This window comes from Rhinolophus sinicus, chromosome 17 (genome assembly GCF_057876585.1).
Source record: "Rhinolophus sinicus isolate RSI-liver-muscle chromosome 17, RSI-T2T, whole genome shotgun sequence".
Classification (NCBI taxonomy): domain Eukaryota; kingdom Metazoa; phylum Chordata; class Mammalia; order Chiroptera; family Rhinolophidae; genus Rhinolophus; species Rhinolophus sinicus.
The window spans coordinates 209,518,967-209,533,822 of NC_142517.1; the positions used below are offsets into that span (position 1 = coordinate 209,518,967).

Genomic DNA, 14,856 nt, shown 5'->3' on the forward strand with positions numbered 1-14,856 from the left:
ACATTTGGGTACAAGGAGATGACAAAACTCTCCCCAAATCCCCATACATGTGCCTCTGGCCGTTCCGATGAGATGCGGGAGCCACGTCCATCCACAGACCCTCTCTCCCCAGCCTGGGGTGCCTGAGGGTTGACCACGAGGGTTTCAGAGGCTTGTTAGCCTGAGGGTTCTCTACATGGGCTTTTCTTCAGAGTCATCTGTGGAGCGTTTTAAAACTAGATCAGCCCTTGGCACTGAGGCTTATGAACTTGGAATCTGCATGGGGTCCAGGCATGGGTAGTTTTCAAAAGCTCCCTGGGATGCAGAGAACCCCTGAACTACAGAGGACGCAGACGTCCTGCCTCCCTGACCCTTCCCTTACTCACAGCAGACATTACCAATCAATCATGGAAAGCTGTGCAGTTGAGCCCAGAACTCCGAGCACAGAACTCCAGGCAGAGTGACGGGAGTCATTTGACTAAAGAACATTTTCCCTTCCGGGACTAGGTCTGCGCATTACAAAATATGCTTTTAAACCAGTAGTTCTCAGTCTGTGTTTTTGCTCCCCTGGGGATGTTTGGAAATTTCTGGAGAAATTCTGAATTGTAACAACTGGGGGTTGGGGGAGTGGTACTGCAGGCACCCAGTCATGGGTAGCAGACAGAGATGCTGGCGAACATCCTGCAGTGCGCAGGGCGGCCCCACAAAAAGAATGGCCAGCTCTAATGCCAGTGAGGCCCTGTTTGAAGCAATTCGACTTCTCTTTTGGTTGATTACTGCTGACTTGGATGCAAAACGGTCCAAGCTCAGTAGTTCTGGTCTTGAGGTAAAGGAGGACGCTACAAGGGAGGCTGGGTGTCTGTGATCTGATCTGTGGCCCTCGTTCGGGGATGGCGTTCGTGATGTACGCGCTGCCAAGGGCCCGACCCCCATCCCTGCCCCACCGTGTTCGTGGCGGTTTTACCACTGGGCAGTCATGACTGCCAAGTCTGTAGCCCACAGCACAGCCCCTCCTCCAGTGTCCCCTTTCCTTTACTGTTTGCCCTGCACCACCAGAGTTCTGGCAGACGCTGCTGCTGGAGGCACAGAGTGAGGACCACACAGAGCGGGCTCGGACCCCCGCCTCCACTGCCAGCGGCTGTTTGACCTTGGGCGAGTTACTTAACCTCTCTGAGCTGAAAATAGCAGCTGTTGCAGTGGGGTTGCTGGGAAGATTTCCTGTGGGGGCAGAGTCTTTGTGGCATTGCTTTCATTTCTTTCCCACCACCACTGACGTTATGAAATGATTTCCGACAACACAAAGCAGAAGAATTTGTAGGGCAGTGGATAGACTGGGAGGGAGGCATTTAGGTTTCTGCAGAACACAGGTGAGTATCTGAGGTGCTTCAGTTTGGTACATGAATAGGGGGTCTTGCTGCGACACTTCCTCACACATAGCAAGAGTAGTGACCGTCACCTAAATAAATAGCACTGCCCGGCTGTGTCCACCCCTGCACCACTTCCAGACACTGGTTCGGGGACTTTGGGTTGAGGAAGTACCAGCTCGCAGAACAGCCGCACCTCACTCGTGACTCAGCCTACTTGAGAAGCCAGTTGTCAGACGCCGGGGGAGGGTATACCAGCATGGCGGGGAGGAGTGACGGCCTGGAACGTGGACCAGAGTCTTCTGCATCTTTGCCACTTCTGAGGGGGCGTGGCGAGAGGAGAGGGCACCCAGGCTCGGGACACTGTCCCAGGGCAGTGTTTACTGCTCACTGGCTTTGGTTTCTGTTCTAAGGCAAGAGATGAGAAGCTGGGAAGTACCTTTAAAAGCGAGGCTGTTCCTAAGGAGAGCCCCAGCGTGACCCCACCCACAGGTGCAGGGCAGCGCTGGCGTTGGGGTGTGACAGAAATGGTATCCCAGACTCTGCCCCGGGGGGAGCTGACAATGGAGAAAACCTGAGGGAAGGAAGAATCAAAGCAGCAGCTCAGTAACAGTATTTCCTTCCCCTCTACTGTCCCCGGTCCCGTCATGCTTCATGTCTGGCAGGAATCGTCATTGCCAGAGTCAGCCACATTCAAGAGAAGGGGGGTTAGGGAGAAAAGGGGGGGGGCTCTGCGTGCTCAGAGGAGAGCAGACAAGGCAGGGATGGGGCCTCTTCCCGCCTTCTCACACCACACACACGTGTGCGAGTTGGCACAGGCCTTCTGGAAGAGCAGGGAACCCCAGCTGCCCAGGCCAGGTGCGGTGGGTGCCGGAGCCAATAAAAACATCCTTCTGGTGACTGAATTATGGTGTCGACTGTGTCATAATTAATGTACCTGGTAATACGAAGGCCTGCCTATTAAGCTATGTGTGGTCATGCTTGTTCTTTCTCTTTAAATGTTGGAAGACAGTCGGAGAGTGAACCATTTTAGAAATCGAATCCAGCTGCACAACTGTTACTAGCGGGAAAAGAAATTTGGGGTCACAGACGGAAACACAATGGGTTTCCTTCATGACGTTTAAGGAGAAGCCAGTGAAAATCCCAGGAAGGACCTGTGTGTTGGTCATCACTGGGTTTGACAATGAACAAAACGGTGGTGGTGGTGGTGGTGGTGGTGGTGGTGGTGGTGGTGGTGGTGGTGGTGGTGGTGGTGGTGGCGGCCATGGGCGTAATGTGTAGGTAATTTTAAGTTGAAGGGCTTGGAAACAGCAACTCCACTAGATGTCAGTGTCATCCAGGGAATGAAAAGAAGGCAAATTAATTTTGAAATTGTAGCAATTAAGAAACTAAACTCTCATTGTTACCAATTTACACCTGTTCTTAAAGGTAACATTTCATAGATTCTGCATCCCTGGTGATTGTTGGTAATTATGGGCTTCAAGTGGCCGACAGTGTGTAGCAGGAGCACAGATATGCCGTGTGCCGGACAGTCTTCATGAATAAAGGTCTGTGCCGACTGGGGCTGTAACACCCTGGTGAAGGCACACTGCCCACCGTTTTCATTAGACCCCCACACAGGCCAGTTAATTAAGTAGTACACCATCGTGTTTCAAATACCATGCTTATAAATTTGATAAAGCAGACCTGTAATGTACATTTTACAGTCATGTTTTACTGTCCTGGATGTTTCTGTTTGCATATATACATATTTTTAAACAAAAATAAATCACATGCACTTTTTACAAAATTGTACAAACTTAAAATCTCTTCTGTAGGAGCAAATTATGTGTTATGTGTGTGTTATAGGGATTATACTTTACTAATCAAAAATTGTATTTTATTTTGCTTATGTCTTTGGGGGGGGAAATCATTATTTTGAGAAGAGAAATATTAAAAGGCTATATCCATTCAGTTCTTGGTTTTGTAACATGGGTTCTTGGAACAGTTAGTTTAGTAGCCAAGATTTACATGTGGCTACAATGTTTCGTTAGAAGGTAAATCCAAACAGACGGGAATAAAAAGCACTTGAATCTACTCACCATGCAGCTCCTCAAGCAAGCGTGTTGTGGCTACTGCCTCAGCTGCTGCTGCTTCAAGAAACAAACACATCCCAGGTAACAGCTGGGGCCTGTTCGGGTGTGTCCCCGGGACACCCCCTTCCTCCCTGTCCAGGGACCAGCACTGCTTTCACTTTGGGGCTTGTCGTCTGTATCCATTTCAGACTTAATCTGCTAGGTGTCCATAATTGGACATCGCATTGCTTTGCCTTGCTTCGAGCTTTATCATAACGGTGTCACTTACGTGGGATTTTGCCAAGCTGACCGTATAATGCTGACACCACTGAACAGAGCCAAACCTACCCTGTAACCAGAGACTGTGAAGACGCTCCCCGGCTCATCACAGCTTGCTTAAAAAGAAGGCATCAGCATTGACAGTGTGAAAAGAACGGTCTGAATGGGGTTTTGTCTTTTGTAGAGGAGGAGAGCGTGGGTCCTATTGCAGTGTGTTCCAGCAGCCTCTGACTTACTCACTGGTCACGGGGGGAAAGCAGGTGTCGCTTGATAGTGAGGGCTCTTGGCAGCGATGCTTCCTGTCCCTGGAGCATGTAGTGGGGGGGGGGGGGCTCCCTTCCTGGCTTCCTTCATCGCACAGGAGAAAGTTAAACATTTTTGTGCAGAAGGAGGTGATTGTTAGAGCCTCTTAACAGCCCTTTCCTCTGTATTCAGTGTTTGCAGAGGCTAAGCAGCCCCTCTTCTGGCTTGAAACCAACCTTCCGGGGTGGGTGTGATAGTCTCGTTAGGTTTCTTGTTGTGCGTGTTAGGCGGGACATGGCAGAGTCACTGCTGACACATGCAGCGGGGACCGAGAGCTGCTTTGTACGTGGTGGTGTCATGGAGCGATCCCCGTAGCCACACGCGCATGTGCCCCCCCTGCTGTGGTCTCAGCGTCTGCAGAAACTCCGGAGCCCTTCCTGGGAGCTGAGGTGTGCTGCAGTGTCCTCTGCACGACGGGTTTGTTTCCGTTTAGTGGTTGCATTTCGATCTGACTGATCAGAGTCCAGCCTGTTGTAAAGAGGAATCGTGGGAATGAGAGCGCAAGCCCTTCGGCCTTCCAGCTTGCTGCTGCTCTCCGTTTGACATCTTAGTTGCAGGAGGACTCTCACCAAGATGGGAGAGTTGTCAGGGAATTTTTGTTTTTACGTTGGTAATGTTTCAATCTTGTTCATCTAAGAGTGTGTGATCAAACATTGAGTTTACCGGGTTTCCCCCAAAATAAGCCCTAACCAGAAAATAAGCCCTAGCATGATTTTGCAGGATGACGTCCCCGGAGCATAAGCCCTAATGCGTCTTTTGGAGCAAACATTAATGTGAGACCCGGTCTTATTTTCAGGGAAACATGGTAGTTCCTTCCTAATAGTCCTGCTTCTCCCAGAATCTGGAAATTCTGCTCAGAGTGACTCTGGGGACAGATGTGCAGCCTTGAGGAAGATGTTAATTTTTTGTGTGTTTGTTTTGTTAATTATTCTGGTTAATAGAGACTAATGAAGATGGGTTTCCAAATTTAGAAACTTAGAATTCATGACATTCCCAAAGTCCCTTGAATGATCTCTGTGGATTTAAAATTTTTTAAAATGTTATCACTGTGAGCTTTGAATTTTATTTAACAACTAGAAACCTCAAGTTCCAGCTTTCCCATGAGCTGAGACGTGGGAAAAAGAGAACTTAGGATTATTACATGGCTCTTACTATACATTATTAATTAAAGAACTCGTTAGAGAAAAGTGAGACCCTAACCCCTGGCCAAAATTCATGGCGAAGAATCGATAAATGTCCCCATTTCCCTTCTAGCCCACGGGGTAACCCTGACGTGTTGTGTCCTGCAACTTTCTATTTGGTGCTTGTTTTCTCTTCTAAGGTCTCATTGCAGGCTTCTACCGTCCTAAAGGAAAAAGTGTGCAGTGCCTGGCATAAGTGTTCACTAAGTGTCAGCTCTTATAATCGCCGCAGAGGATTCTAAGGGCCCATTGAAGTGTCTCCTCAGAGTTTATATCGTGGGAACTTTTCTATGATATTGCCCCCTTTAACCCTGAAAAATAAAATGAAATCAGCTGCTCCGTCTCACACCCCTTTGAAACTGGATTTCATTAGCTTTTCGTTGCAGCACTGGACACCACAAAGTCTGTTCATTTCATATATCATCTCAGATTTGAAAAGCACATGAAAATGTTTCTCCATTTTCAATATTGCGTGAGTAATGTTCCCATTGAAAAGTAATGGAGTGAAGTTGTCACTTGTCAGCACAGTTATTAAGGAGGACGAGTCTCAGATCTTTCTCTCATAATAAAATAAATCTGTCAGAAAATCATTGTGCTCTCACTTCCTCATGCCATCAAGAGACGGAGACTTGAGCTGTGGTGCTCCTTCAATGTCCCCAGGTCCTGGTGGCCTTCAAGTGTGGCTTCCCGGCTGGGGCACTACCAGCTCCTGGGCCGTTCACGTAATGTCAGCAGGACGGCCGGGAAAACTCTTCCAGAAACTTGATAAACCAAGCTGCTCATTTTCCCCTGAGTCCTGACGTTTTGTCAAAAAAGATATTTTCAGCTTTTTTCCCCCCACTTGTTATTTTTTGCAGTATTGTACACTAGTTTGACTTTGAATTTGCTGTTTTCTAATCATCTAGCAGCAATAAAAAGAAACATCAACAACACCTTGATAGGAAACAAGAGTGTAGCATCACATCGCACAGCCGAGTCGGTAATAGAATTTTTTAAATCCTTCAGACGGTAATTAAATATATACATTTATGTCGCAGGTTTCCCAAACAGGCATCCGAGAGCCCTTTTCTCCTCGGCTGGATTAACTGCAGCTTTAGAATGTGTTTTCCTGTTGGGCGTTACTTTCCTATATGGTCCATTGGTTCCTAGTAATTGAATTTTGAACTCTGTAAAAAAGAATGAAAAGATAATTTTGCGGGGGAAAAGTTTAGAAAATTCTTTGTGACGTGACAGATCTGTGGCAATGGACAGATCCAGGGCCTGCTCTGGGAGGTGCGTGTATGTTTGTATACACGCGCATCGTCTATGGCTGTGGCCTTGCCATAACGTGTTTGCAGAAACGGTGCCCATCAGACAGACCCCCTGCCATCTGTGAGCTGCAGCCCTTACCAAATGCTAACTTTGTTTTCGTTTTGCAGTCTCGGAAAGGGAGTGACCCAGACAAAGAGAAGAAAGGCCTGGAGAGCCGAGCGGACAGCATCGGGAGCGGTCGAGCCATCCCAATTAAGCAGGTACACGCTGCCCCCCTTCCCCCGTCCCTGTAGCTGGGACACACCTCGGTCTCCTTGCTCTGATGCCGATCGTGCACCAAGGTTTGTTTGATGTGCTGTGTTGATGAATGTAGAAGTCACTCACTTGACATCAATTAGAAGAGGTTCCTGTGTGTATTAAAATAGGATCATTAGAATAAGAAGAGGGAAATGTGGCAACAGGTCTAATGAAGTAGTCTGCCCGCCTGCATATGGAGTGCGCTTCGAGGCTGAGCTGGCTTCAAAGGCGGCTTTTGTCGCTTGGCTTTGATTGGGCCGCTGGCCGCCAGTCGACAGGGGTAAATCAGATCTCCGTACAAGAGCCCCTTGTGATCACAGGAACAGCCCGACGTGGCCCTAATTTGCTCGCACAGACGGACCTCTGAGCACTGTTTCAGGCTCGTTTGTAACAACGAGGCAATTACTTGTGATAATCATAGCCGGTGTGTCAGCTGTGTGCTCTTGTTTGTAATTTGCTAATGAAGGAATTGTAACTTTGATTAGGTTCAGTTTCATTTAGGCCTTATTATATAAAGGAACATTTACAGCTGTAATGTGGGGCCTTAATTAAACTTCCTCATTACACAACGGGACTTGAATCCCAGCATTTGTTTTGGCCTGGGTTGCCAGCCCGAGGTAGGTTTGCATTAGCCCAGGATCCAGACACCAGATGACTTGCTGTCGCAAGTAAAACGGCATTCACGTGACATTTTTTGCTGTTATGTTTACAAGAAAAAAATAAAAGTAAAGAGTTCGACCTGGCACCGTGGTTTCTGGAAATGTCATCTTATAGTTCGTAAAAGAAGGCCATTTTGTTTAAAGTGCATTCTGCTTCGGAGCTGGAAATAGAACCTGTGGGCAGGGTAACCGCTCTGCCTCTTGTGGGCACTGCTGTGGCTGATTTGTCCCTCTGCATGATCACTCTTTGCCATCTTCTGTGGGTACCGAGATGGTTTTACGCATCCTTCAGGGACTTGTGTTGGCACTGGCCACCCTTAAAGAGCTAGAGTCTTTTGCAAATACAGTTGCACCCACTGAAACAAGCAGGAATACAGCTGGAGCTGGGGGCCCCAGCTTTCGCGTGGCAGCGTGGCGAGGGACGGGTCAGAGAGTGTGGTTAGAAGGGCCTCGAGGGGGCACCAGAGCAGGGAGGCCACAGGGTTTCTTACACAGCACGTCGAGCTACTGCGTGCACTTGCCCGGGCACCTGCAGAGAAATCCTCTTCCATCCGCTGCCGGTGGGCGATGTCTTCACTGACAGTTTCTTTACTGGCGAGGTCCACGCACATAGTGGCTTATTCTTTCTTTGTGCCGTTATTTATAAGGCAACTCTCTCATCAGGTAATTTTAACGTGTAATTTTTATGCTATTGATGCTGTTTCTACTAGAATTATAGAAATTATTTTACTCTTCCTTTCATTTAGAAAATTGGTCCTGGGACATTTCCTTTTGGGGAATATTAAAAATTAATACTAGACTGTTTCCTTAATTCTCATCTACTGTCAACAAGTCAGGGTGCTGGATGGAGTTGGGCGGGCCCTGGTGTAACGGGAGCCTTGCCTCGGTTTGCACTCGCTCACATGTGGAAGGCGCTCACTGGACAGGCGAGGTGTCCCGTCTGTGTGCGGACGGGGGTGCCCTCAGGCAGAAAATGAGCTTCATCCAGTCCTTAGAAGCCTTTCGTTGTGAACATGCAGCCGAGTCTTGTCGAAATCTAAGTGAAGGTCTGATTTCCTGGAGGTGTCACCGGAGGCACGCACAGCTCCTGTCCGTCTGCGTCCTCACGTGTGCGGCCACACACGAGCTCCTTCCACGCCTGGCACGTGCGTCCCCCTGTGGCAGGATGGTCCAGGCCTCAGATGCCGCATCTGTCGAATGGGGCGATGCGAGTGCCTCGAAACCCTGGGATGTGGAGATTCCAGAGAGATTTATTTACTTATTTGTTTTTAAATTCCGGGAGATCTGGATTTTCCAATTAGTCATGCTCGGCACCTTTGTCGCTCAGATCGATGCGGATTTATAGACAGTTGTATAGATTTATCTCACACACACGTGTGCCCATGTTTATAAAGGAGCCGAGATCGTTAGAGACAGTCTGAGTTCTTAACCCTCCCAGTGTGATGACTTCAACGCAGAGAAATAAATGAGAGGATTGCGAAGAAGGAGCCCGATGGGGCAGGGGCTGCCCGACACGCCCGAGACACTTGGCAGACCTGTGCTGAAGAAACCAACAATTAAATGAGTGCTTGTTACTTGTTCAGCGCTTCTCATATAAGTATCCCATTGCTTCCCCAGCGTCACCAGCTGTGTTTTCCTCACTGTAAATTAAACCCGGGTAGGCTGAGTGATCCAGACCAGGCAGCTTCGGAGGCCGTGGGGCCAGGCATCAGACCCAGGCCCTTCTCTCTCGGCCGGCACCCGTGTGCTCCACTACCTTGGCAAAAAGCCTTCAGAAGGCTTAGAGGGCAAAGTTATGTGTTTAAGATGCATGAACCCTGACCTCAGGCAAAAATACCTTCCGCGCGTGTCGAGAAACTTCTAAGACAGAGCCTGCAGCACGTTTCTCCAGGGAAATCTCACGCATGTGCTCTCGTGGGGGAGGAGTCATTTCCTCCCATGGGGACGCTCGGTTCCAGCCCTTCTCACCAGCAGCGGACACGGCCTGGTCTGCGTGTTGGGGCCCCTCACCCGCGCTCATGGGCCCTTCGCCGAGCTGCCAGGGTACCTTAGGGACCCCTGTGCCGCTGGCCATGCACTGGACTGGGGCTGGCCGGTGAGTGTGACTGCTGCAGTCTCTTTCCCCCTTCCCAGGGATCCTGTAAGGGATGGTTTAGGACGCAGGCAAGGCCGTCTTCAGTGCGCTCTGCGACCTGACTCGTGGTTTTACAGATTGCATGTGTTCCCGTGAGTTATGGTAACCATGTTTCACTCACATTTTACAGCTCGTGCCTTGTAAGGACAGATGCTTCTTCCCGCAGCGTGGGAGCGAGTCGCATCGCAACAGGCAGTGGTTTCATCTCTTCCCTTTTTTCCCCCGTTAAAGACTTTTCATCAAGCATATGACTTATTTTCTGCAAAATAACTTCATTTCTTGAGGACCTGGGCCCACCTCCCCTTTTTCTGTCCTTTCTGCGGCCTCAGAGGAGATTTGGTGCAGACAGTTCTGCGGCTTCTTTTGTTACTAATAAGATGAGGTCTATTCGAATAAAAATTAAAAAGCAGAGCAAGAAAAATAGAAAGCCAGAGGCCCGGCTCAGCGGCGAGTGGGCTTGTCATGTATTAATTTTTCATTGCTGTGGAGAGTTGTACACACATAATCACTTGATTGCAGTGGGAGTTAGGGGGCTCCTATGGTGTCATTTGCATAAATCTTGTTAAGTCAATGGCAGTTAATGAAGTACAAATGAGCCCGGAGAAGGTGACATGCAAATCGTGGGTGGCAGATGGGAGGTCTGTTTGGGGGACGGCAGCTGTGTGCTCTCCTTTCTTTCTTTCCCCTCCGCGTGTGTTAATCTCTATATTATGGTACAGCTCTGCAGCCCTGGCCCTGGCCCGGCCCCCTTCCCCACAGACTGCTGGCCGGAGGGGGCCCTCTCCTCTCTTCCCCGTGTCCCCGCTTGTTCACTCTGCAAAAACGGGCCGAATGGCCTCAGCTCCCAAGCCTCACACTGTCTAACATACACTCGGGTGTATTGGAAATTTTTAAATCTTGATCAGTGTATCTTGTCTTGCTTACACAATTGAAAGTACATATGTATTTTTTTATTTGGTGAGGACAAATAAGAAAACTCATTGAATCTTTCCAGGCAGGATGTTGGCTCCTGGGCGATTTCAAAGAATGAAAATGAGTCCAAAAAAAGAAAAAACACTGTCTTTGCTTCTGTTTGGAAGTGAGTCTGCTCCTCCCCTCCAGACAGGCCAGCGGCGTTGATCCAGTCATTTCCCCCCGTCCCACGTTCCTAGTTGGGCCATAGGGTCACTTAGGAATGGGAGACCCAGGAAGTGTCGGGGGCCACCGTGTAAGTCAGCTGCAGCACAGACCCCTCACCGACCGTGCAGCCCCCTCAGAAGGACCCCCACAGGCTGTCTCAGTCATGGCTGGTGTGTCCCTTGCCTGTCGGTTTGTTTTTTAAAGATGCAAGAGCTAGCAGGACTCCCAGTGAGCTTTCGGAGACTTACGGGCGCAGCACCGCCTCCGCTTACTGCTTTTGGAAGTTTTTTTATTTATTTCATCAAGTGGTTGCTCATTTCAGAGAAACAAATCTCCATCAACATTGAAGAAATTCAGGCAAAGAGCTGTATGCAGGCAGATGTGAGCTGTGGTGACAGCTGTGCTGGGCACTGGGGGTCGTCTGCTCTGGGTTTACTCTGCCTCGTCGAGCCAGGGCACACTTTCCGGGAACTTGGGCCCACGCGGGGCTGCTGGAGGCCTGCTTGCTTTCGTGATGCTCCATGAGGTACCACGTGGCTTCACTAGACTTCAAACAATCTTAATTTTGACCATAAACCGTAGGTCGTGGTCACCCCTAGAGTAGACAGCCAGTCAGAGTAGAGATACTTCAGCAGCCGCCTGGACTGCAGGAAAACCTTCCCCAAGGCGTCAGAGGAAGAGCCAGCCGAGTGGAACTTTCCGGTAGCACGCCGCCATCAGGCCTGTGAGCTGTTTGGAAGCCGTGCGCAGTTTTGATTCTCAGTTGAGTAGAAAGAAGCAGCTGTCAGTGAAGTGAAAGGAACCTCTGGCGTTAACCCCCTTGGCCAGCCTGCCACGGGCCCCGACCTATGGTGTCTGGTACCTGGGAGCCACACGAGGGGGTGGGCTGTGTGGTGTGGACACAATAAAAGCCACCAAATGACACTCACTGTAACATCTCCTGAAAGTTGGCACCGTTCACAGCTGGTTGGTTGATTGCTCAGCCGTCGTGTGCTGTCATGGAAGAAACAAAATCGAAGACTCCATTGAAACTTGAGAGAGATGGGAGAAAAAGAAAGGGCTGCCATGCCCTTGCACTCAGAACACAGGAAGAGTGAATTCTGCAGGTCCCTGTGTCTGCAGAGGTATCGTGGCTATGTTTGACCACAGAGGAAACAAGGAGAGAAGGCGCCCTGAGAATATGCTGTTCACCCATGTGGCAAATCTGCCCGGCCCGGGCATCGGGGGCCCATTTACTTCCCCAGAAGCGGATAATTTACTGACGTGGCCCCAGTGCCCTGAAAGCTAATTTACCTCACTTGGGTGAACAACTCTCTGAGAGCATTGAGTCCAGCCTGCTGCACGCCAGGCTCAGCCAATTACGGTTATTCATTTAATGGGTCAGGTGGGTGCATCACGTGCCTTTAACTTGACTCCTCACATCTCCTACTGTCGTTGGCAGAACAGTTCAGAATACCAGGATGCCTATGTAGGAATTCAGTCATCTGTCCTTTGAATGAATAGGGCACCCCCTCCCCCACCCCTGACCCTATGGCAGTGTAAGTGGATGGCCATCTGATCTGTGCAAAACGCTTAAAGAGACTGTGTGAACAAAATTGCAAAATCCATCATTTAAATATAAGTCTGAAACAGTTTAAAATAATAATACTTTCCTTGGTCCCTTCCCTAGGGCTGCAGGAGGGTGATACAATGTAACATATGCTGAAGGGCTTGATACAATGTAAACTGCCAGCAACATCATATTTTTCCAAGAGGGGAAGTTCATTTTAAGATAAAGTGTGTCCCTCTGACTAAGTGATGCATTTCAGCAAAATGTTGTTTATTTTCTTTAAAAGTTCAATGTGATGGTGAAACGCAATTCCTTATGAGCTCAGAAACATAAACTCCTGTACAAATATAGGAACGTTTCTCAAAGCAAACGTCGGCATGTATCAGCAGAATTTAGTTTTGTCTTGATGAATAAGAAGATACGCGTTTGGGGCGTTATTTCCTATCAGACTCAGACAGCTGGTGACAATCATATGCTCATTCTGTGTAGACATACCTTGGGGGTTGGGGAAACAGAAGATGTCTACGACCCAGGCCGCGCTCAGATGAGCAGTGAAGACCCCAACCCGTGGCCTCCAGCACTAGTGGGTGAGGGTTGCAAAGGTGCCCCAGGAGCAACAGAATGGTGGATTCTACTAAGCTGGAAAAGTGATGACAAGGGACAGGGACACGAAGTTGGGGGACAATCCCACTGGACTTTGAGGTGGAGTAGGAGGTAGCCAGAGGTAGAAGGGATGTGGAATGACCACAGCAACGGGAAGGGGGGGTGCGGGAGGGTGTGTGAGGAGGGGAACCTGAAAATACAGCAGTGTCCAGCTACCAAGGGCTGTGGCTGCCCTTTGGAGAGATATAGAGGGGGTGGTGGTGTCCCCCATCGGCTGTGGGGGCTCGTGATGTTTCCACAAGGCGACAGTGTGAGGCTGTGAGATTTATGGTAGCAGTGAGCTGCTCTCTGTGTCCTCACAATGTCCTTTCCTCTGTGTGTTCAGTCCTGGTGTCTCCCTGTTCTTATGAGGCCACCAATCTTCGGATTAGGGCCCCACCCATATGACCTCACTTAACCTTAATTACCACCTTAAAGGCCCTACCTCTAAATAAAGCCACATTGGGGGTGAGAGCTTAAACATGAATTTGGGGGGAACACAGTTCAGCCTGTGACACACAGCTGGCGAAGAATAGCAGAGCTGGGGGGGTCTGTGACCCCCAGGGCCATCTGTGACCTTCCTTCCCTCTAGGTGTTCTCCCTTAGGCCTTTCTGGTGTTAACAAGGGAAAGCCAATTTATTCCATTGATTCCTACTGAGAATCAAAAGGACCTGTTTTACGAGGCCCTGCGTATCGGATAGGAAACATGCAAGATTCAAACCATTCTGATTTGAGGGTTTCAACTTAAATCCTCCTAAGTTGCACTAAATTGATACTTGAAATAAGACTGTTTCTAGAATGTACCCTTCTACGAAGCATCTAACTCCCCCTATGCAGTGTGTTATATAACTTAAGATATTTTACTCCTGGTCAGTGGAGACCCTTCAGATTGGTTTTGAAAAGAAAAACAAAGCACCAGTAAGCAGCCAACGTGATTTCATTGGGTCCTTTCCTGTGGTAAAATTATCCTAAACAATTGTGTCACTTTAATCATATGAACTCATTTTATTGTTTGCCAACCCATGACAGCCCACTGCCGACCACAGAGGAGGAGTCTGAGGCTGGGGGAGGTTCAGTCATGGGTGAAGGTTCCAGAGCTGATAAGTGGTGGAGCTGGGATTCAAACCCAGGAGTGCTCTAGAACGTCTTTCTAGAACAGTCTTGCCTGTCCCATTCATCCCTGATTTAATCTTTGCTTAGGTTACCATCTTTTCTAAAACAGATAAAAAAGCAAGTGAATGGTATACTCCTCATGGGGTTCCAGCACGAGTGTTTTATGTGGGGACCATCCTTGAAAGCACGTGCTGTCGGGCACGTAGACTGGCTGTGGTCCTCATGCTACAGTCTGTGTCAGGGTCACCTACAGGCACAGGGGTTGACCATGAGGTCAGGGCTGGCTCACATGGGCCCCTTCCCTCTTTGCATACATGTGACTCCCAACTTTGGGTGGTTCTGGTCCTTTTTATCTGTACTTGTCATAGTCTGCCCGTCTTCAGGGCCCATGTCACATGCCTTCTGTTCCAGGAAAACATACCTGGTCCCCGAGGAGATGTGGTGTCTTCCCCTCCTCCCTGCCTTGACACCTCATCAGGTCTTGGGCACTTGCTGCCATCTTCTCTGTATGAACATATGTGTCCTCCACATGACTCCTTGCCCACGTGCTTCCGGAGAGTACACACTCTTAGGTGGTGGTTCTCTCCTGCAGGGTCTACAGGGCAGGGCAGGAAGCCAGGCTAGTAGTGGTAGTTGTGGTCATCGTAGTGGTGGCAGCAGTAATGGGGTAGTAGTAATAGTCGGTTGAGTAAGGCAATAATGTAAAATGTTTTTCTTTCCTCAAAACAAATTTTATGTTTAAAAATGTGTGTGTGTGTGTGTGTGTGTGTGTGTATGAAGTTGCACTCTATATTAAGTGATATTTTAATGTACAGAATACTAGTTAAGTCAACATTTTCCAAATTTACCTCGTTCGTGTCGATCCCCTATTTAGGTGAAACACAAAAGGTACGTCTTTTAATCTTCAAAGAATAAAGCCTTTGTCAGTGAA

At 48.9% G+C, this 14,856-nt stretch overlaps 1 protein-coding gene across 12 annotated transcripts in view; it reads left to right on the top strand.

The window, feature by feature from the left end:
• Positions 1–14,856, top strand: part of AGAP1 (ArfGAP with GTPase domain, ankyrin repeat and PH domain 1) — a 511,591-nt gene that overhangs the window by 247,155 nt on the left and 249,580 nt on the right. For all 12 annotated transcript variants that reach the window (XM_074315523.2, XM_074315538.2, XM_074315532.2 and 9 more), the window contains one exon: positions 6,579–6,671. In XM_074315523.2, coding sequence (XP_074171624.1) covers positions 6,579–6,671 — 93 coding nt within the window. The remainder of the gene's footprint in view (positions 1–6,578; positions 6,672–14,856) is intronic.